We start from the raw sequence: 22,525 nt of genomic DNA on the forward strand, positions 1-22,525 counted from the left end.
AAAATAGAAATTCTGCCTAGTGTTCAAGTGTTTATACACAATGCGAATAAACACAACCCGTGATTTGCCTACTACAGCGGTTTGAGACGCAAGCAAACATTTCGCTGTGATTTAATTGCTATGAAGGGATCAAATGATGCCGAAATAACTACAAAATGATTACCGTTTTGTTAAACATATTAATTGCTTGAATGCTTTGTCAGCATTCAGCAAAACAGCAGAACAACAACTTTTAAAATGTTTGTTTTCTGAATGGAGTTCAGATCGATCAGGCCTGTCCTATGCTAACTTGTTCACTGCAGGTATCACACTGAAGCACAACGATAGTAGTCCCAACAGACACGTATTTTATGAACTTACCAGGTAGGCAAGCTTATGAAAATAAAATTCAACAATGAAAAATGTTAGTTGAATAAAATGCTATTACCTCACTGTCTTTTTTCTTTAAAAAAAATCCTAGTGTGTCTCTATATATCATAGACTGGTATATACAAACTACATCTCTCTCTTTATATATATGTATGGACAGTTACAGTAAAATATTGACAAGAGTTGAAAAAAACGTACACAGCAGAAGGCCTAGGCTAAAGCCTACCATATAAAATCTAAAAATCTGAAGCTATTCAACAAACTTTGTACCACATATTTTGCCATTGTCTTTGGCTCTTTAAGGCTGTATGCCTTTCATCTATAACTTTCCATAAGCACCAGTTTGACAAACTCACCTGACAATTCTTCATGTCCAGAAAACGTGTCAGTCTCTTGAGTGTCAATGAAGAGGACACTGTTATTGTGCATGTCTGTGTTTAAGAGACAGCGTGCACCCATGGATACCTCCGCACGCGCGTGTGCATGTGCCTGTTTTAATGTGCATGAGCAATTAACAGCCTGCTTTGAAGAGAGAGAGATGTTCAAGCCTGGGGAGGTTAAAGTCTGAGAGACTATTAAAATAGGGTTGTTTATTAAGGAACAAACATACTGAATAAAACATACAACTTTCACAAGACTTTTTGTACAAGACATACTGCATTATCATGAGGATAGAACGTACATTTCTATAAAATCTTTTGACATTCAGAGGTCTTCAGTTCAAAAAACCATGATCACCATTCTGTCAATCTTTCTTTCTGGTGAACTGTTTCATTAACCCCTTTGAAGAGGTTCTTGTTAAAATTACATACTGTACCATTCATTACGATACCTTATATCTTATCAACATCATCTCTGGTCATGAGGTAACTTGCAACCATTCAAAGTCAATAGAAACCATTGGATTGTCACTTGGAAAGAGAAGAGGTATTGGTGAACACTTGAATAGACAGAGAAAAGAAGTCCTAAATTCAAGTGAATGCTAGTATTTGCTCAGATAACAAAGAGACCGCATTTGGCCAACGCTGACAGAGGTTGGTTGTTGTGGAGGCTGTATTGATAATGACCCATTATATAATGACTATGTGTTAACCAGACCACGTGTGGTCTAGCAGCGGACCGCTGTCACTTGAGCAGCGTGTGGTACCTGCTACACCGGTGTTTGTGCAATTAGTTGAATGACGATGCCAAGGAACTCTGGTTTGCTTCAAGCACAGTGTGCTCGCAGAGTCTGTCTTTGTGCAATGGTCTCACACTTGAAAGCCACTCTGTTGGATGTGGTGAAGCTGCAGGCGAAGAGACTGTACACTACTTATGATTCTCCTCTGGTGACCAATCAAACAGATCCCGATACGCCTGATGTCGCTGAAGGGGAGAAGAAGATTTACAGTTTTTGAATTAATTAAGAGCAGCAGAAATAAAGTTGTCCTCATCACTTTAATCTGCAACAAGCACATTGAAAAAACTTGATAATATGAACCATTACTAAATGGAGCATAGCAGGACAAAATACTGTAATAGCATATGGTTCATTTCAGAATATCAGATGGTATGTCCAGAAATGTTTACAACTTAGAGTGACATTATGCAACTTCATGATGCTTCAGTGGTTAAGCCGGGACATAAAGAAAATTTTATAGCATCATCAAATAAAAAAAATAGAACAAATATTTAAAAGAAGGCTATGACACACACACACACACACACACACACACACACACACACACACACACACAGTACTGATATATTCTTGACCAAGCCTGATAGTGAATTATAATCAATTTTAGTACAATTTCACAATTTTTTTTGTTCCTTTGATGCTACTTTGTTTCCTTTTAGTGTGCCTTTTGGGCAGCTGCACTCTGTATAATTTAGCTTCACTCACTCTATGCTCATGGTTGAAATAGAATCGAGTGTTGTGTATCCTGCTGCAAGGAAGTTGTTCTTATACTGGCTCATTTTGATGGAGTCGAGCCAGTCGCCGATGGAGATGAAAAGAGGGTAGTCTGGCATGTCCTCTGGGGAGTCTGGGAAACTGAGACGACAACCGGAAAGTTAAGAAATACAAAAAGACAAGTTAGCATGTCATTCAGCCAAATAGTAAATGTTCTTTAAATGACCATGCTAGTGAGTACCACATTTACATAATCTCTCTCAAGATGTCCATGTTTCCTTAATGTTTTGGGTTTGATTTTCCAACAAATAGCACATAAATACATACATAAATGCAATGCTATAAGAGAGCTGACAATCAAACATTAAAATCTGAAACTTCCCACAAGAACCTGAACGCACCAACAAATAACTGTTATTACCATGCAGTGATGACTAATTAAAATTAATATAAAAAATTATTTACTGTGTGGCTTTCCTACAGTATCTAAAAGAAGTGTGTCTGTGCAAGATGATTATTATGCCCGACTGAAATTGAAAAGCAATGGCTCGGGGAAAATAATAAAACCTTACAGTATGCTTTAGATAGTATTGTATTGTAGTGGGCTAAAACATCTAAAACCGCGAGCATCGTCCTTTCACACAGTGTCCGCATGAACTGACACTTTACCTCTGCACATCATTCACCAGAGTGAGCAGACTACTGGGATTGATTATGAGTTTGTCCAGGAAAGAGAGCACATTGTTGAAGCGCGGGCGCTGGCTAGACTCCTTCTGCCAGCAGTGCAACATCAACTGGTGCAGTGTCACAGGGCAGCCCATTGGTGCTGGTAGACGGTAGCCTTCTTCAATTGATAAAATGACCTGAGATGGACACCAATAAGTTAAATTCAAATGACAAATACAAAAAGATTTTTGTGTTGCTCATACAATTTAATGTGACCAGCAGCTTACATCTTGATTTGACATCTCCCAGTAGGGCCTCTCACCATATGACATCACTTCCCACATGACAATACCGTAGCTCCATACATCACTAGCTGAGGAAAATTTTCCATAAGCAATCGCCTCTGGTGCTGTCCAGCGTATTGGTATCTTTCCCCCCTGACACAAAACAATAAACACAGACTGCACCAACTGCAATAACTGTCTTTTGTGATTGTGATATCCTGCAGTGACTGTTAAATCCACACTCACCGTAGCGGTGTAGGCTGCTTCAGTGTCGTCTTCAAGGATTCTGGACATGCCAAAATCTGACACCTTACACACCAAGTTTTCATCCACCAAGATGTTGCGAGCGGCGAGGTCTCTGTGAACGTAACCCATATCTGAAAGATAGGTCATGCCCACTGCGATGCCCCGCATCATGCCAACCAGCTGGAGCACAGTGAACTGACCATCACGTGTCTGTAGAGGTTGTGAGAAAGAGAGAGGAGAAATATAATGTATGGAAGAAAAAAAAGTTCCTCAGGAAACAAGTGGACATCCGTGAACGTGTATCCCTCTTACCCGGAGGAAAGAATCAAGTGCTCCATTTTCCATGTACTCAACCACTATCATTACTGGTCTGCCTGAGAAAAGGTAAAAGACATGATTAGAGTGACGAACAGAGAAAACAGACCTAAGTAAAGAGTGTCATGAACTAAGACTGAAACTGAAGAAAACATCTGTGGAAAAAAACAACAACAGACAAACACACACACACAAGCACACACACACACACACACACACACACACACACACATAATTATATAAAGCTTACTGTTGGTGACCACTCCCTCCAGCCTGATGATGTTGGGGTTGTTGAACTGCCCCATGATTGAGGCCTCACGCAAAAAGTCTCGCCTCTGTTGTTCCATATAGCCACCTTTAAGTGTCTTTATTGCCACAGCGATGTCCATCCTTCCAGGTATACGCAAACGACCACTACAGACTTCTCCAAATTCACCTGTCAAAACAACACAATGCCAAAAAGGGTGTATTATCTCTCAAGTATCGTAAGACTTATTCCAAGTGGTGCTGACTTACTGTGACTCATTCAGTAATCATTGCTGCCCATATAATTTATATTTATGTTTTCTGTCCTTTCTGTTAATTAACACTAGAACCGCCAACGGGTCAAATTTACCCGCGGCTGTTTTTTGATTGTATGTATCTTTTTTTCAATATAATATTCAAGTCCCCCAGTCTCTGACTTTTCCTAAAAGTGTGTTATATAGCACCCCCTATTGTTAAAAAATGTCAATATAAAGCCAGATTTAAAAAATGGACATTTATACCTATAAGCGCCAGCGGGTAAAATTTACCCCTATAGAGAATACAGTCATTTTAGCGCAGTTCATGTCGCGCGTTTAGATAAACATTCTATGAAACGCCTTTTCCACTACAGGTATTACACTTGCTCAGCACAGTGAGTGAAGGAGAGTCTGACGGTGGGCTGAGCGATGTGTCCTGGGTTGATTCTGCATCTGACGGGTCGTTATCTGATAGCGATCCACTTGAATGAAGTAAACATGCATAAAAGCCGCTGCTCATTGGTTTTGTGTAGGCTACATGATCATCAAAACTAGTGCTGCAGTAGCCTAGTTTTTCCCTTTGATAAAGGTGTGTTCTACGGTCCCTTCAAGAGACCGGCTATAACTTTTCCAGTGCTGTGTATTTTTTTTAGTAACAGTGATCATTAGGCCTATACATTTTTCCATTGTGTAAAAATCTACTATGAATATTGGAATTGATAATAATCATTTTTTTTCAAATAAACAGACTACTTTTATTTGGACTTTCAAACTTTTATAGCTACTGTATGTGTTACTCTCTGGATGCCCGATGGAGTCCGAAAAAACAAGCAGAACAATAAGAACTAGAGGCTATTATTACCGCCTATAAAACAGTCAGTCTTTTTTGTTAATTGTATGCTGCATCTAAATTCAAGCTGTGTTTAGAATATAACTAGGCTATAACATCTATAACAGCGGCGAGTGGATGACATCAAAAGAGCTGCCGCTATGCACAGGGCAGGCGAACGACCTGCACGGTGAAGACAATGAATAAAATAGAATAAACATTCTGTAAATGCCTGAAATATGGGGATGGTGTTTATAGGAAATGCACAGCCAATGTGCTAAATGTTTCCCAAAGTGTGTTGGAGCAACATGTAGCAGAAATAATCACAAAATCACGGCATTTTTATTGCGGGTAAATTTTACCCGCTATGGCAGTTATAGGTAGGCTACAACGAACAACGAACCCTGGCGGTTCTAGTGTTAAAGAGGTGGTATTATGCTTTTTGGCCTTTTCCCTCTCCTTTATTTAGTTATATCTCTTTTTTGTGCATGTAACAGGTTTGCAAAGTGAAAAAGCCAAAGTCCAGCTCAAAGGGAGTTCCCATCTCCCACAGAAAGCTCTGCTCTTAACCGCTTGAAAACAGCTCCTTTGTAGTCCAGCCCTTCACTTTCTTTACTTGTGATGTCACAATGAAAACGCGTCATAAAGCTTGCCAAGCGGCTTGCGGGGTCAGGCACGCCCTCAAACCAAGCTAGTCTGAGCGGAGGCCCTTTGGCTCGACTCGCCTTTGTTTGGTTTTCCATTGTAGAAATGTTGTACCTGTACCTGCTTCCAGGTACTTTTTTTCACCTCCTCGAGGTTCCAAGGGAGCTGAGGGATACTAAAATGTAACGTGAAAACACGACAGACTGCTGATTGGTCAGAGAGAATCGTCACTATTCACTGCATCATGATCGCGTGCGCCAGACAGAGGCCAGCAACAGAAAGTTTTACATTTTACAGTTTTCGTTTGGAATTTCATCACTAAATCCACTTCTGAGAAGTTTTGAGGTGAGAAATCAGCTGTGTAGATTTCGAATATTGACAGTTTCACAAGAAGTGATGGCGGAACAAAAATGTGCTTGAATATTTTCGGAGTTGAGGAGCTCCGCAAGTGGCTGCGGGGGATGGCTGTGCCAACCCGCGGGATGAGGCCGGCCAGCCGCCCGCTCACAGAGCCCTCTGCTCCCGCCGTCACACAGACCGCTGCTGCAACAACGGTAGAGGAGCAGCTGGATGGTTTTCATACCGATCATCTGTCTTTACATTCTGAGTAATGTAGAAACGTTTTAACTTAAAAAAAGCTATTGTAGCATTTTTTGGCAAGGCAGCATAGATCGTCAGAACACCGACAACAGTTCAACTTTTAGTCCTGATGGTAAGATGTGGAACAATGATGTTGTGGACTTGTGAGTAACTTATACCATCTGCTAGGTTACGTCGCAGTCTGAAGCGGCTTTGGATTTGGATCACACTACCTTGTTTCTTAAGCTGATGATACACGGGGCAACTTTTTGAGCAATGTTGCTGGGCAGTCTTGCTAGTGGTAAGTCCAACTATGTTTTGAACGCATAGCTGCGGGGCGGGTGGTGGGGAAAGGGGATTACGGTAGTAATCATTACTCATTACCATTGACGGCAAGGTTGCCCTGCACGATTGCTCTAAAAGTTGCTCTGTGTATCATCAGCTTTACGTCCCGCCCTTCTCTGCTTCTGATTGGCTAGTAGTCCTTACCTGGGAACTGCGCATGTGCAACTCCCAACAAAGATTTTGTACAAGTAAGATTCATCACTCTGTAGCTCAAGAGCGGAGCGTACAACACATAGGGTGAAAAGAGGAGCTGCAGCAGTGTGCAGTATGATAAAAAATATGGTGTTTTTTGAAAATTAAACCATGTAAACCTCTTCTGGTACAACCCCTAAATAAGATTTTGAACCTGAAAATGAGCATAATGCCACCTCTTTAAGTATAAATGTATGTTTTTGCTACAAAGGTGAAAAGTAATTTTGAGTCAATCAATAAAAACCGGGAGTCTCAGTTGAGATGAGAGTTGCCTTGCTGTTTAAAACATCTTTAAGTACATGCTGCCACCACCAGATGGAGCCCATGTTACGGAAACTAGACAAATGGATAGCACCTTCATAATTACTCATGGGCTGAATAGCAGACACAATCTGTTCAATTTAATTAACCATATAACATCATTATTCATAGTCGGCAGCAATGGCTTTGCTCCTCTAAGGTTCAATACACTAAATGACTTTAAAATCAGCTTGCTGAGAGTGGCTATAAAAAATGTTAAACTTGAACCTTATGGAGGTTTAACATTTTTTTTATAAAATTAAACTGTTACTCAACATAAAATGTGACATTTTTACAACATGCCTCTGTAATCTTAAATATGAATTACAGAAATAATACGCAGATAATGGAATGCACTAAATAATCTCTTCTACCTAGACCTTTTTGCACATAGTTGACACCTGTGCCGCTCCTGCCATACATACAGTATCTACATGTTTGCATCAATTTTACCTGCACCTATCACCCTCTCGATGCAAATGTAAGAGGGGTCTATCTCTTTGGCAAATTCCTCCACAGCCTGAGTGGGGTCTTCATATGTGTCTGGATCCACATAGGTCTTTATCCCAGAGAATGGGACTGGAAGAGAAGAAACACAGGCAACAACATACAGTATTACAATATTTTGCATATTATATTTGACAATCCCCCATACAGTTGTATTGGATCATGGACATGAGCACCTGTGCAATCAAGTACTACAGAGCAATATGTTTGCAGCCATAAAGCCCCAAAGTGAGTTGGCAGTTTTGAATCACAGGTTTACCAGATTTTAAATACTCTTAAACAGGACTTCACTTTCTTTATTTCTCTATTTATTCAAAATGCAGAATACATTTTGGACTACAGCCCTGTGGTAAATTCTGATATATACAGTAGAAGCATATAATGTTAGATTTTTGTTGAGACTGTGACAGAGAAGTCGATTCTTGTTTACAGTATATGAGGCCGAATTAATGTTGTATTTGCTTCTATTATACTGTTAGGATTTTCTGTTATTTTGTCAAGGGATGGAGAAAAAATAAATAAAATAAAGAGCTCAGAAAATGCCCCAGAGCTTTATGTAAAAGACATTGCAGGCATCCAGGCTTCAGCATCCTCCTCACCGGCTGAGGCTGGGGACATTGCTGCAGTGAGCACTGTGCATGATGACTGGCACAAATGATAACTTGAAGCAGCCCCTGGTACACCTCGAGCAGATGAGCTGGGGACTAAATGTACTTTATAGCTGTGTCAGCTCATATTGTAGAAGGTTGAAGGCTTCGTCTGAGACAGATTCCAGGTCGGAGTCTACACTCCACCTCTGTCTCCAGGGTGTCTAAGCTCAGCTCTAACACAACAAGCCTTTTCTACCAGTTTGTTGCTGCCTGCTGGCATCCCCTGCCTGGGTGATGCCTCCACAGCACACAACAGGAAAGAACAAACAACAAGAAAAGATTGTAGGCAAGGATTATTACTATTTCAGTCTTTTTTCTTTTTTGGTTAGCAGGACTGTTATCATTCTTTGTCACGTGCTGCAAGTAAAACTAGACTTTAATCCATCCATCCATCGTCAACCGCTTATTCTGCATACAGGGTCGCGGGGGGCTGGAGCCAATCCCAGCTGACATCGGGGCGAAAGGCGGGGTACACCCTGGACAGGTCGCCAGTCCATCGCAGGGCCACACATAGACAAACAACCACTCACATGCACACCTAAGGACAATTTTGGAGACACCAATTAACCTAGCCTGCATGTCTTTGGATGGTGGGAGGAAGCTGGAGCACCCGGAGAGAACCCACACGGACACGGGGAGAACATGCAAACTCCACACAGAAAGGCCCGGGCAACCGGCACTAGACTCTAATGATATGCAAAATTATAAAAACAAAAAAGACTGGATAATTTTGCAGCAAAACACAGGAGGCAAAGACACAGAACACAACATGAAGCCACACACAAACTGTAGTAGTGCACACACACAGAAAGGCCCTGTGTCCATTTCATGTATGAGTGTGTGCCTGTGGAGATACTGGTATGTCAGCATGTTATAGTATTTTCCTTCATGTTCTTCTTGGATCAATCACAAATCCCCAAAACAAGCCAGCAGATCATAGAATGGTTAGATTTGTCTCAGGAGCCACACTTGTTCCCCTGCAGACCTCAGATCGAATCCTACAAGAGCTCTCACTGAACCGTCTTAGTAAATTACACAGGACACCATTTTGTTTCCCCCCAATGAGACGCTTCCCCTGTGTGGCAATCAATAACCCTGTTTTTATCTGTATTTGTAGCACCGCACTTCAGGTCAGTCCTGCAATTCTTAAAATGGAACAGCGGTTACCCAAGTTTGGTCACAATTCAATAATGGGTGTGTGAGATACTGTGAGTGGTGGATGGCTGAAAAAAGTGAAAGATTTGGCGTCAAAATAGGGCCTGTCTGTAGACTGCATGATCAATAGTGTGCACAATGGTGAGACAGAGAGAAGGATTTGTAAGATATATTTCTTGTGCAGTTACAAAAACAACTAAGTGTTGCAATTTTGTAAAATTATGCACTGCGCCAAGAACTTAGATCAACACAGGTGTGTGTGTGTGTGTATGTGTGTGTGTGTGTGTGTGTGTGTTCTAAAAGTATTAAAAGGACATGAAAAAGAAAAATCTTTCAACCAGTTCAATCTTTTGTTGTCTGGAGATTAATCCGACCGATACTGGATTTTTAGATATTTTGGAGTTTCTAAAATCTGATAATGATATATCAGCGGAGAGTAATTTGTTTCATATTAACACATAACATAACTAAAACAACAATCCTAATACGCATGCCTTAGTTTTTTGGAAAATTGTGATCGAGATACATAGTGAGTTGGACATTTTGCAGTCTGGAGGCATAATTATATATTGATATATTGGCATGGTAGATTTATCGGTCTAGCTCTAATCTGAACTTAAATAGATGATGCACAAACTGTGTCAGTATTTTGTAAGTTTAGAACGTGAGTTTACTCTAAACACTAACATTAGCCTAGTGTTCTCACCTAGTCAACCATAACAAGCATACCCGTGTGAAAACCCATGCAAGCAATCACACACAATAAAAACATTATATACAGTACCATGTCCACTGTGGAAGCGAGCTCTCCTCTTCTCCTCTGACTTCATCCTGGCTTTAATGTACCCCTGACACCTGAACAGGGAAAAGGAGTTTGCAAAAGAATGAGAATCACCTTCATCACCACATAAAACACCCCTGGACGTCCCAGTCTTTTTCCAACCAGCTCAGTGTTTTGTGTGAATTAGTTGACATTATCAGCAGGAAACAAGTATGACATTTAACATATTTACTGCCCTCATGACAAAAGGTGGGAAAGTGTGCATTTATTCTAAACTGCCTAAAAACGGCCACATCCTCAATCATCTGGTTTGCAAAGATGTCTCTGGTGGCAAAAACAGACAGTAATTTTCCTTTTTCTATAACCCATTCTTTTGGAGCAATGTTTGTTCTTGCCTTTTTGTATTTCTTTGTATTTTCTTCCATTCTTCCACATTTATCCCATTCAGAGTACCACAAATTCAAAGCTTTCAAGGCTTAGTCTCCATAGAGAGGGAACATTGAGACAAAAGTCGCAATCAAACATTAGCATTCATCAAAAAGAACAAATTGCATTCTCTTTGTGAAAAAATACAAATGGAGTGTTGCCCTTTGAAAATGTCATCATTGGATTAAAATGTGCAATTTTTTGCAACTTGTGACTTAAAAGTGTTTGCTTATATAAAAATAGTTTAAAGACAGGCTGAAACAGTATATCAAAATAGTACCAAGTACACATAATGGAGGGATAGGAACAGGTTTCTGACATATATATGGATAGCTGTACATTACAAATATATTTCAGGTGAAAGTTAGGATAGGGATTGGCTACAAACAGCGAAAAAGGGCCAGAATCCAGAAATCTTAGATTTTCCAAGAAATAAGGCTTATTCCTAAATTACATTCATAGAATTGTTTAAATGTTTACTATAAGTTGAAATATGGACTAAACATACATCTTCAGGACACGTCTTTGGAAATGCATATCTTTTTGGACCATGTACAAGTGATTTTCGAGAATTTGTCACATTCACCAATTTTCATGTACATGTACTTTTGTGTAATTTGTTTTCATACAAGTCATTCACAGATAGTCTACCTTTCTCCACAGAAGGAAAAACACTTAACTTTGATTTAAGAATTATAATGGCTTAATGAGTGAATTTGGAGATTAAATATGATAAACATTTTTGTTAATGAAACTTTCCCAAACATTGAGTGGAACAGGTAGCCTTATATAGCAACTTGAGGCCGTTGATTATGTCTCTAACGTGCAACTGATCATTAACACGACGCACTCATCAAGTTCAAGCAAGTGATTTACGAAACGTTTCTGCAGTTGAGAGTTTGGTGAATCTAACTCGGGACACGCAGAAACCCAGACAAAGTATCCACAGATTCTGGGTCACTTCTCATTGATTATTTTTCATTAATAAGTGCCACTAATGGTAAAACCCCATGAAGCAGAGGTGGACTGAAGACAACAGTCTTAGATAACCTGTGGAAGTTAATGGAATGGAGCCAACTACTGGTTCATGCATTACATGCTGAGTAATTAGGCAGAAAATTGGTTCAGCCGTTTGGAAAATAAGAGTGTCTGCTTGGTGGCAAGAGGGAGTCCATTAACAGACTTCTGGTTGTAGCGTTACTCTGAGGACAGAAGCACAGAGGTAGGTGTGTGTGTGTGTGTGTGTGTGTGTGTGTGTGCGTGTGCGTGTGTGTGTGTGAATGGGTGGTTTAAGCCAGCACAAAAGAGAAACATGGTGAGGTGGGGGTTGGGTTTTTTTACCGGCCAGTGATGAGGAGAAAGAGGGTAAGGATGACCAACAGGGAGAAGCCTCCTACAGATGCTGTGACGACCACCAGAACTTGTCCCTGATCAGCGATATCAGGATCTGAGGAAATTGGGAAAGCAACAGGAAACACAGAGGAATGACCAATCAGTACCTGTAAAGAATAGCATCTCTCTCCCAGAGTTCAAACCAGAGACCTGAACACTACACTACATTGTGTTACGGTGCAGTCACAAATGACTGAAAAAAAACAAATGGATTAAAAACAATATTCAGATTCTGTGTTGCTTAATTATCCATCAACTCATTTTATAATATCATGTTGCCCACTCAGGTTCCCTTTTTGCACACATCTATAAACAATTCCAGTGCATTTTAATGATATAAAAATCATATTTAAAATGCTTGTAGTCACTGCTTCCATTCTGAATTCAGGGCCTAAATAAGACTGCATTGCCATAGAACAGATGAAACAGAATGCGATACATGTGTTGAAGTTGTTCCTAGTTGTTGGCAGTTCATCACATTTGCTGAAAAATGTGGCTGCACAGACAGTTGCACATGAATCTATTTAAAACCATGGCTTAGTTCCCTTTTCCATGGGTATGTTGGAAAGTAAGGGATATTTCTTCTATGTATCTGTTACAGCCCTTAGCCCGTGTGTGTGTCTGTGTACTGCTGCTTGTCTGTCCTCTGCAGGTCCTGCCCTTCCCCCCCTCTGCATGTTGCAGTCAGGAGGCTAGTGTGCACACCTGTTCCCAGTTTGCAATCAGCGGGAGTGCAGGAGCTGGTATAAGGGGCAGAGAGCAGGCATACTGGCTGTGGAGTGTGGAGAGCAGATCGATGTAGACAGTCAGCCAGCTTGGAGAGCTGGGTGACACTGCGGTGGCGTTTGTGGAGTCCTTGCAGTGGTGCGGATCAAGTCTGAAACTCGTGTTTACTCCCTCAGTGGAGGGAGGGTGGTATTTATCATTGTATTAATTTCCCCTTTGTGGCATTTGTCTTCCTGTGAGCTACCTTTTAGTTTGCTGGCGGGTTGTCTCAACTGTATCCTGAACTGGGTGCTTCCTCCTTGTTTTTGGGAAGTTGTGTTTTTTTTTGTTATCCCTTTTTGAGAGTACCTTGGTTACTTAATATTGTAAATAAAATGTCAAACTATACTGATAAAGCCATCTCCTTGCTTCCTTCAACCTGGAATGATTTTATTATTGTCACTAACCTCCTCCCCTGGACTTTCCACTGGAGGTTCGTAACAGTATCTTTTACACAACAAACTAAAAGCTATTTTAAATGATTCTTCTGTTGCCTGTGAGCAAATGACGAAATATGCATATAAAAATGTTTTCATAACAAATAAGTATTTAAAAGAACAGACCTTTCCTTGAGCCTCTGTTTGTGTAAATGTTTGAATCAAATGGCATCTGTTGACATTAACACATTTTTCATTTTCATGCGCCTTGGACTTCTCCAACAGTTACCATTGTATGGGTTGAATAAGGATTGAGAAAACATGATACATAGAAGTGTATATAAATGGACTAATGTCAGATGCATTGGTATAGGGGAGTATGAGAATGTGAAGGTGGGTATCTACATATTCATCACCTAAAATGTGTATCTTGTAGGATGCTGCGCATCTCTGCATATTTTAGGATTAGAATCAGCAGAGCGTTATGTGTGCATCAGGAACTTACAGAGCTTATAACCATTTAAATAAATGGCTCATGCCTGAAGAAGCAGTGATGGGTTTCACTGATCCATAGCAAAGAATGACCATAAAATGTCACCAGGGATTTTATAGGGTTGTTGATCAGCACTGATGTCCAGATCTCTGGCTTTAAAAATCCCTTCTTCTCATGTGCATTGTTTTAAGACAAAACTCTATATCCACTGGCATTTCAACACAAATCTGACTGAATATTACTATATTACATCAGCCAGTATAAACACAAACACCGGCACAATTCCCTCATGCTCACTCCTCTACAAGCGTACCCTCAGCGGCAGTAACAAACTCAAAGTTGGGGCTGTACGCTGTGTAGCCAGCAGCAGTGCGAGCACGCACGTGGAAGACATAGACAGTCGAGGGTCTGAGGCCTGTTACCACCACGCTGGGGGTTTTGGTCCGTGTCGATGAGTAGCTCAGCTGCTCTTGCTCCTAGAAAAGCAGAAACAGATTGCCAGAGATGATAAACAAAAGCAAGTTTTTGGCAGAACAACCAAAAAATGCGTTTGCATAAACCCATTATCAATGCAACGTTTGAACAGATCATCATTTTTATCCTATTAACCATCAGAGCAGATGAGGAACAAAACCGAGATAGCAATTCATAATGGATGCTCTACACTTACATTTGGGTTTCTGTATGCTAACAATGCGCGTGGTTCTTGTGTATGTAATCACCTGTGGTGCATAGCAGTGCTAAAATAACTGTAATGCAAACCACTGTTACCACTAACCAATTAACACATAAACATAGTCGAAGAAAAGAAAAAAAACTGCCTTATTCAGTATGATGAAACAGTTTACCTTCTCATGGTATTTGACTTCATAGTCTACTATGTCTGAAGGCGGCTGTTCCACTTCTGACCAGGAGAGAGCGATGCTGTTTTGAGAGGCCCAGTCTTTCCTGACTACACCCACCAGAGCAGGACCTGAGGAAAGTTCAGGGATTAGAGTCAGCTGTGACTACAAACCTGTGAGGAGTCGGCTGTTTGGAGGGTTCAAGCCTAGAGAAGTTAATTCACCGATATAAATCTTCACATATTGGCAATTTCACGATATGTCTAAAAAAAGCTTATTTGGCCTAGTGATTAACTTTTGTGCTACGGGGTAGGTTACTGAAATGTATGCATGTGGCAAAGAGTGATTCTTGACACAAAGTGTAAGGTTTGGGAAAAACGTAAGCAAGAAGAAATAGTATGTTTGCAGCCAGGCTCAGCAACCCAGAGTCACCTGTCCGCGAGGCCCAGGGGAATGAGGAAAAGAGTGATTCCAGCCATTTATTGCTCGAATCACTTCAGTGAATCAACTAAGTTCATAGACACAACTGAACAACACATTTTAAAAGTGTCTTCAGCCTTCACAAAACAGATATGAACGATGAACAAAACGTTTCAGAACTCCAAAGTGGAAAAAGAAATCTGAAATACTGCCTGAGAAAAGTGCATGTATACCTAACATCTCCACTCTACAGCTTACAGTGGACAATCTCAAGTAAAACAGATTTTGAGAAATTTAATGACCTGGTGGCTGTTTGGAAGAGAAATGTTCAGTTCACAGAAATACCCAAAGGGAAAGGAGGGCCAAGAAACAACCATTTCACCGTCCAGCTCCAGTATGATGTGCCGCTGGAGAAAAACATTTTTGTTAAACAAACCACAAGACCCACAGAAACTGTTTATCATGTTTGTCATTATTGCTGAATTTGGAGGAATATTTTACACAAGGCTGCTGAGGAGACATGAAATCACCTAGCAGAGATTCAAATATTTACCATCAATTATTCATAAAGCCTTCGCTTGAACAGAATATGATTTGGCAAACGAATAGATCCAGTCCCTCTGTTGTTGAGCGTGCTGTTTCGGAGATCATTGTCGGAATACAAATCCAAGCCCAGATTGATGCCTTAAACTGTCCTCATGCTCAGAAAAGCGGATAACTGAGTATACACAGAATGCCAAAGACCGGACAGGGAAAGGTGAAGCATCACTGTATTTCATCTGACCTACCGGGGTTCAGATGCCACTTCCTTGTCAAGAAGCCAAGATTTTCTATCAGCAGCTCGGCCCAGACACAACGCTTCACAGTCCAGCAGCTCAACCACTTCAACTTGCATCAAGACAAAAAAAAAAAAAAAAAAAAAAAAAAAAAAAAAAGAAAAGAGCGGCGAAAAAAATTGTGCACACAGGAAGCTAGAGTTTGATGCTGACTTGAGGTGACAAATACATAAATCTAAGGTGTGTCTAACTTTGCATTTCTCTATAAATCGAGAACTATGTCTTGTCTGTGACACAGAGCCACAAAACCTTGTCATAGTGTGTGTGTCAATAATTAAAATATACACCCTAAACATACAGCATCACATATGGATCACACATGGACAGGATCTTAATCACTGGACTGTGCTGTCTACTCTATTAAAGTTTTGCAGAGCCAGATCACACATCTGCCATGTCAGCCATGTTATTCCAGGTAACATCTCACTATCCTGGTGGCAGGTGGTGTCTGAGCTGCACAGAGCGCCTGGAGATGTTGTGGGAATATCTCAAGCCTCTCAGTCTGGCTGCCTGCTGCAGTTATTAATGGCAAACAACAGACACACCAACAAAAACATACACCATGTATTGACAGAACACTGTGCAAAAGTTCACAGGCAAGGCAAAGACTCCACTGTGTTGCTTTGCAAATTTCATCTGTGCCATATCTCAATTACTTCAATGCATTGGTCATTAGTATAAAAATTATCAGTGCAGTGATTACTTTAAAAAAAATAAAATAAAAAAATAAATAAAAAATTATCAAGTGCACAATATTAAGCACTAGCTCCTTTAGGCAAATTATTTGAGGTGAAATATATGACAGGTAGCCAAAAGCATTTCAGATTTTGCTGTGGATATATATTTTTTATATTAATCAATTAATTGTCAACTATTAAATTAATCACCAACTATTTTGATAATATCATCTATCATCTAAACAAAAGCAAATTAAAAAAGATGCCCAGTAGGGCTTGCAGCTAACAATTATTCTCATTATAGTTAATCTGCTGATTATTTTCTTGATTAATTGCTATGCTATGTTTTTAAAAAATGTTAGAAATTAGTGAAAAATGCCAATCACAAATTCCTGAAGCCTAAGTTGACCTCAACAGTCCAACACTCAAACATATGGTTAATGCTCTGTGCTTGTATAGCATCTTTCTAGTCTGCAGACCACTCAAAGTGCTCTTACACTACGTCACATTCACCCATTCACACACAGTTATGTATGATCATACACTGATGTGTAACTGTTCAGAACAGAAACCAACATTCACACACAGATGGAACAGCCATTGCGGGCAATTTAGGGTTCAGCATCTTGCCAAAGGACACTTGGACATGCAGACTGGAGGAGCTGGGGGATCGAACCACTGCTCTTCCGCATAACAGGCAACCCGCCCTACCTCCTGAGCCGCCCATATTGCAATAAATATCTCATTGAATAAAGAAAAGAAGCTGGAACTCAGTATTATTAGGATTTCTTTGCTTAAAAAACAACATCAACTATTAAAACTAAACAAGAATGGAGCCCATAAATGTCATGTTCAAATTTGCAATGATGATGAACTTCAGTTGGCATCAGTGGAACCAGGCAAAAAAATATGCATACTGTAACCCACTTAGGGGATAGGAAGGTTTGTGAGAATAACATTACTAGAGGAGATTTCTGTGTGCAGCATACACTATAATGTTATGTATCCATCACCATGCATGTGCGTGCGTGTGTGTGTGTGTGTGTGTGTGTGAATGTGGACGTGTTTTGCAAGTGAGAAAACTCTTATGCAAGAAGCTATTTTAGGTTCAGGTTGAATCAATCCACTGGTTAGAGACCTTCTGTTACGTATGAGTGGCTCAAAGAAATCAAGCACGGTCATTAAAGTTTCATCAAAATTCGCACATCCAAAGATAACTGAGGATCTATGACCTCCAGTTATTGGCAACATGTAAAAATAGGTTACCCCTCAACTATGGAAGCTCAAACAGATAAAGAAAGGACAGAGGGGGAAGAGGAGAGAGACACAGAGTGAACAGGGAGAGCTGCAAAGAAATCCCACGAGGATGCATCTCCCCAGCATCTGAGCGTATAAATAGTCAGCCTTATTCCCAGAGCAAAGGAGATGAAAACAGAAGAGAAACCACAGGAGGAATGGGGAAAAGAGCAAAGTAAAAGAGTGAGAATCTCCTGAATCAGGACACCACAAAACAGTGGGAAATGTTCACACATGGATTTAGCATGTGAGAACTTGACTGCATGACTGTTGTTATTGTTTTGTAGAAGGAAAAATGATGTCGATGAAGATACCAGAGGCAAAACCATTTTTACTACAATTTGTAAAACATTGAGAAGAAGTCAACAGCCTGTAATTTCAAGTATGAAGTGAACTCTGGGTTCATATGAAAACAGTCCGCAGTCCGTGGAAAGACATGGCACTGCACACATAAAAATAGCCACATGTGTACTGTATGGCACATTTACAGTATACTAAATGTAAATGCATAGATTGGATGAATAGTCTCAATATTGTTCTTCAGAGCCGCTAGCATCCATATGCTAGTCAAAGGGTTATAAACAACAAATGTGAGTGAAATCACTGACTTACATTATAACAACTCCAAAGAACCAGAGCACCAAGCAGAAGTCAAGCATTAAAAACTGAAAACTTTGTTCACATACATTTTGCACTTCTTAGAGGGAAGACCTATGGCTAGAAGTCGGGGTTCATAGTCTCAAAACATTGCAAACAGACAAACACTACCACAAGTGGAACTGTCCATTTTTGCCTTGCACCGGAGTGTTGTCAGCCTGTGGTTTCTTTCATGATGGACGTAAAAAATTACAGGGGAAAAAGGACAAAATGAGTGAAATTACTTTCTAAATTACTAAATCAACAGTGCCAGACACAGAGCAAAAACTATATGCCATGGACAGCCACAGATGTTCCACAAAGGTCCAACAGTATCCACTGGCTAAGTGTCAGGATGGAAGGTAAGGGCTCTAAAATTTGGCCATCCAAAAACGATGCTATAGCTATAATCAAACTACATACCATTGGAAATACATGTACATACACAATACATTTTGGACCAACATATGTTATAGTCTGATATTACCAACTATGAGTCAGAGAACAATGCAAAATACCACAGAAATATATTACCAATTACTTGTTAAAAGGTATTTATTCATCTGATTTTAAAAATGTCTCGGGTTACGTATGTAACCCTGGTTCCCCAAGAAGGGGAACGAGACACTGCGTCGGCTACGACACTATGGGAACGCCTCTAGGCGTAGCAGGTCTGAATGTGAATGAAATCACTCCAATCCTATTGGTTTGTTGCTAGAACGGTAAGGTGTGACGGAATAACCGGAGGAGTATAAAGCACACCTGTACACACTCATCATTAGCTTAAACTATGAAGCAGGCACTTCAGGCGAGGAGAGAAGTGCGGCGGGCTGACGCAGTGTCTCGTTCCCCTTCTCGGGGAACCAGGGTTACATACGTAACCTGAGACGTTCCCCTTCGAGGGAACTCGAACTGCGTCGGTTATGACACTATGGGAACGAGATACCCACTAAACCGTGCCGAAAACCCCGCCTGCCCCAGTGTGCAATATAGTGGCATGACTAAGAGGAGAGCGCACGAGTGCCAGGTGCCGAAGGAAGGTCAAGACTGTAAAACCGAATGAATGTGTGCGGAGTGGCCCAGCCAGCTGCTACACAAACATCCTGCAAAGAGGCCCCGGAAAGGAGGGCTCGAGAGGCCGCCATGCCTCTGGTAGAATGAGCCCTCACAGCCACAGGTGAAGGCAAACCGTGCACCTGATAGGCCAGGGAAATAGTCTGAACAATCCAGTTGCTAATATGTTTGGGTGCAGGGAGCCCAGCGGGAGGGGAGAAAGACTCCCCTACCCCAGTCTTCAGGACCTTTTCCCTGAGCTCTGTCGGGACTGGATGACGGTCCTCAGATCGCGTCTCTCAGAAGGCTGAGGTTGAGAGCGCCATCTCGCTGCCCCAGCTCCTCGGGGGGGGGGGCCCCGAGAAGCGACGCTCTGCTTCCTCTCCTCTCCGTAGGAGCTCGTAGAGGGAAGGGACCTACACCTGGCAGCCTCAGCTGCCTTGGGTCCAGACCGGCGAGGGAGGTACTGGCGGAACGCTTCGCCCTGCGTCTTAACGCTCCGTGGTTCTGCGAAGCTCCGCCAGATCTTCCTCAGAGGGGCCCGCCCTCTGAACCATCTCCTGTAGTAGGTCGGCTTGGTAGGCTTGAAGCACCGCCATGGTGTGCAAGCTCGCACCTGCCTGGCCCGCTGCCATGTATGCCTTCCCCACGAGCGTAGATGTGGTGCGACGTGGCTTGGAGGGTAACGCCGGTTTCTCCAGGGAGGACGCAAGTCGAGGGGAGAGATAGCTTGCAAGCGCAACCACGGTCCCTAACCCCCATCACATTACTGTAGTTCAGTGATCGGGGTGTGGAAAGCCGTGCAGAGAAGGGTCTGCCCCATGATTTACTCAGTTCATCATGTAAATCAGGAAAGAATGGCAGAGACCGGCGTGGAGGTGGCGCGTGGTGCTTAAGAAACCTTTCATCAAGCTTACCACTAGCCTGTGGTGTCCTCCTCCTGTGGCCAGTTGATGTTGAGCTTAGCCACGGCTCTAGTCACCACCTCCAGCAGCTTGTCATAGTCGGGTGCCGCCTGATGACGCCGCCCCGACACCCGGAAGTCATCGTCCACTACACTGAGCACGTCCACCTCCTCGGAGTCGGATTGCTGCAGCGTCTCCGGATCCAAACCGCGAGCGGGAGAAGCTGAGAAACAGGCTCCCGAACGAGGAAAGGAAGCGTCGGAGCCAGCGGATGAAGGTCGGTAAAAAGCCTCAGCTGTCCCGAAATCCTCCGACAGATCACGCTGTGAACCCCATGAGTGAAGCCGCCGCAGGGCCCACGCCACGGGGAGAACATATCCGGCCATCATCGGAAAAGAGAGCCATGCTGTACCTCAGTACCCGCACGGAAAGGGCTTCGCAACGGGCGCAGGCAGCCCCCTCGAGAGCTGCCCGGGCGTGCTCCATCCCCAAACATGAGACACACATCTCATGAGAATCTCCATCCGTGATGTACCGAGGGCAAGGAAAAACACTTTCTGTACATCTGGTTGCCGGACATGCTGGTAGACTTCTTCTTCAGGTAAGACACACTGCTTGTAGGACTGGAGCTTTCTTCAAACAACATACAGAGCGCCTGCTGAATAGAAAAAAGCTAATGATGAGTGTGTACAGGTGTGCTTTATACTCCGGTTATTCCGTCACACCTTACCGCTCTAGCAACAAACCAATAGGATTGGAGTGATTTCATTCGTGTTCAGACCTGCTACGCCTAGAGGCGTTCCCATAGTGTCGTAACCGACGCAGTTCGAGTTCCCTCGAAGGGGAACCACTCCCCCTCCACCACCAGCTCTACCATTAAGTGTGAGCAATAAGCAAAAGGCAGATGATTTACACTAGCTTGCCATTCCTTACATCCAAAAAGCTTGACAGCGTTTGATTTACAATATAACTGCATTGATAAATAGGGCTGTGTGATCTGACAGTATACACTATATTGCCAAAAGTATTGGGACCCCCCTTCCGAATCATTGAATTCAGATGTTCCAATGACTTTCATGGCCACAGGTGTATAAAATCAAGCAACTAGGCATGTGGACTGCTTCTACAAACATTTGTGAAAGAATGTCTCGCTCTCAGGAGCTCAGTGAATTCAAGCTTGATACTGTGCCGTAAGTCAATATGTGAACTTTCCTTACCACTAAATATTCCAAGGTCAACTGTTAGTGGTATTATAACTAAGTGGAAGCGATTTGGAACAACAGAAACTCAGCCTTAAAGTGGTAGGCCACATAAAATCACAGAGCGGGGTTGGCGCATCTGCAGAAGCTGCCAACTTTCTGCAGAATGTTGTGTGGCCTTCAGATTAGCTCTAGAACAGTGCGTAGAGAGCTTCATGGAATGGGTTTCCATGGCCGAGCAGCTGCATCACAGTGCAAAATGATGCAAAGTGTCGGATACATGGTGAAAAGCACGCCGCCACTAAACACTAGTGCAGTGGAGACGTGTTCTCTAGAGTGATGAATCACGCTTCTCTGTCTGGCAATCTGATATATAAGTCTGGGTTTGGCGGTTGCCAAGAGAATGGTACTGGCCTGACTGCATTGTGCCAAGTGTGTAAAGTTTGGTGTGGGGGTGTTTTTCAGGGGTTGGGCTTGGCCCCTTAGTTCCAGTGAAAGGAACCGTTAATGCTTCAGCATACCAAAACATATTGTTATACATACAATTTCATGCACCCAAATTTGTGGAAACAGTTTGGGAATGGCCCCTTCCTGTTCCAACATGACTGCGCACCAGTGCCCAAAGCAAGGTCCATAAAGACATGGATGAGCGAGTTTGGTGTGGAGAACTTGACTGGTCTGCACAGTCCTGACACCAACCCGATAGAACACCTTTAGGATGAATTAGAGCGGAGACTGCGAGCCAGGCCTTCTCATCCAACATCTATCCCTCACAAATGCGCTTCTAGAAGAATGGTCCAAAAGTCCAATGAATACACACACACAGCTGATTACCAGTTTTAGAACATTATTTTGATGTTTTTTAAAAGGAAAATCTAGTATTTGCGGTGTTGTGTAATTTTGTTTTTACAATATATATTGATTACATTAACAAGATTTTTATGTGAA

At 42.0% G+C, this 22,525-nt stretch overlaps 1 protein-coding gene across 2 annotated transcripts in view; it reads right to left on the minus strand.

The window, feature by feature from the left end:
* Window positions 1–1,404: 1,404 nt before the first annotated feature.
* The window catches only part of epha6 (eph receptor A6), an 80,591-nt gene continuing 59,470 nt past the window's right edge, over window positions 1,405–22,525 (minus strand). Inside the window, exons 9-20 of one of the 2 annotated variants that reach the window (XM_046032771.1) lie at window positions 14,562–14,686; window positions 14,027–14,189; window positions 12,028–12,133; window positions 10,264–10,334; window positions 7,621–7,746; window positions 4,025–4,210; window positions 3,772–3,833; window positions 3,460–3,669; window positions 3,217–3,366; window positions 2,933–3,126; window positions 2,255–2,404; window positions 1,405–1,734 (exon numbers count right to left, since the gene is read on the minus strand). In XM_046032771.1, the coding sequence (XP_045888727.1) occupies window positions 1,620–1,734; window positions 2,255–2,404; window positions 2,933–3,126; window positions 3,217–3,366; window positions 3,460–3,669; window positions 3,772–3,833; window positions 4,025–4,210; window positions 7,621–7,746; window positions 10,264–10,334; window positions 12,028–12,133; window positions 14,027–14,189; window positions 14,562–14,686 (1,658 nt within the window). In that variant the 3' untranslated portion in view covers window positions 1,405–1,619. Of the gene's footprint in view, window positions 1,735–2,254; window positions 2,405–2,932; window positions 3,127–3,216; window positions 3,391–3,459; window positions 3,670–3,771; window positions 3,834–4,024; window positions 4,211–7,620; window positions 7,747–10,263; window positions 10,335–12,027; window positions 12,134–14,026; window positions 14,190–14,561; window positions 14,687–22,525 lie in introns of both variants that reach the window. The other variant, XM_046032770.1, reaches the window with a different exon arrangement.

This window comes from Micropterus dolomieu, linkage group LG20, assembly GCF_021292245.1.
Source record: "Micropterus dolomieu isolate WLL.071019.BEF.003 ecotype Adirondacks linkage group LG20, ASM2129224v1, whole genome shotgun sequence".
Lineage (NCBI taxonomy): Eukaryota > Metazoa > Chordata > Actinopteri > Centrarchiformes > Centrarchidae > Micropterus > Micropterus dolomieu.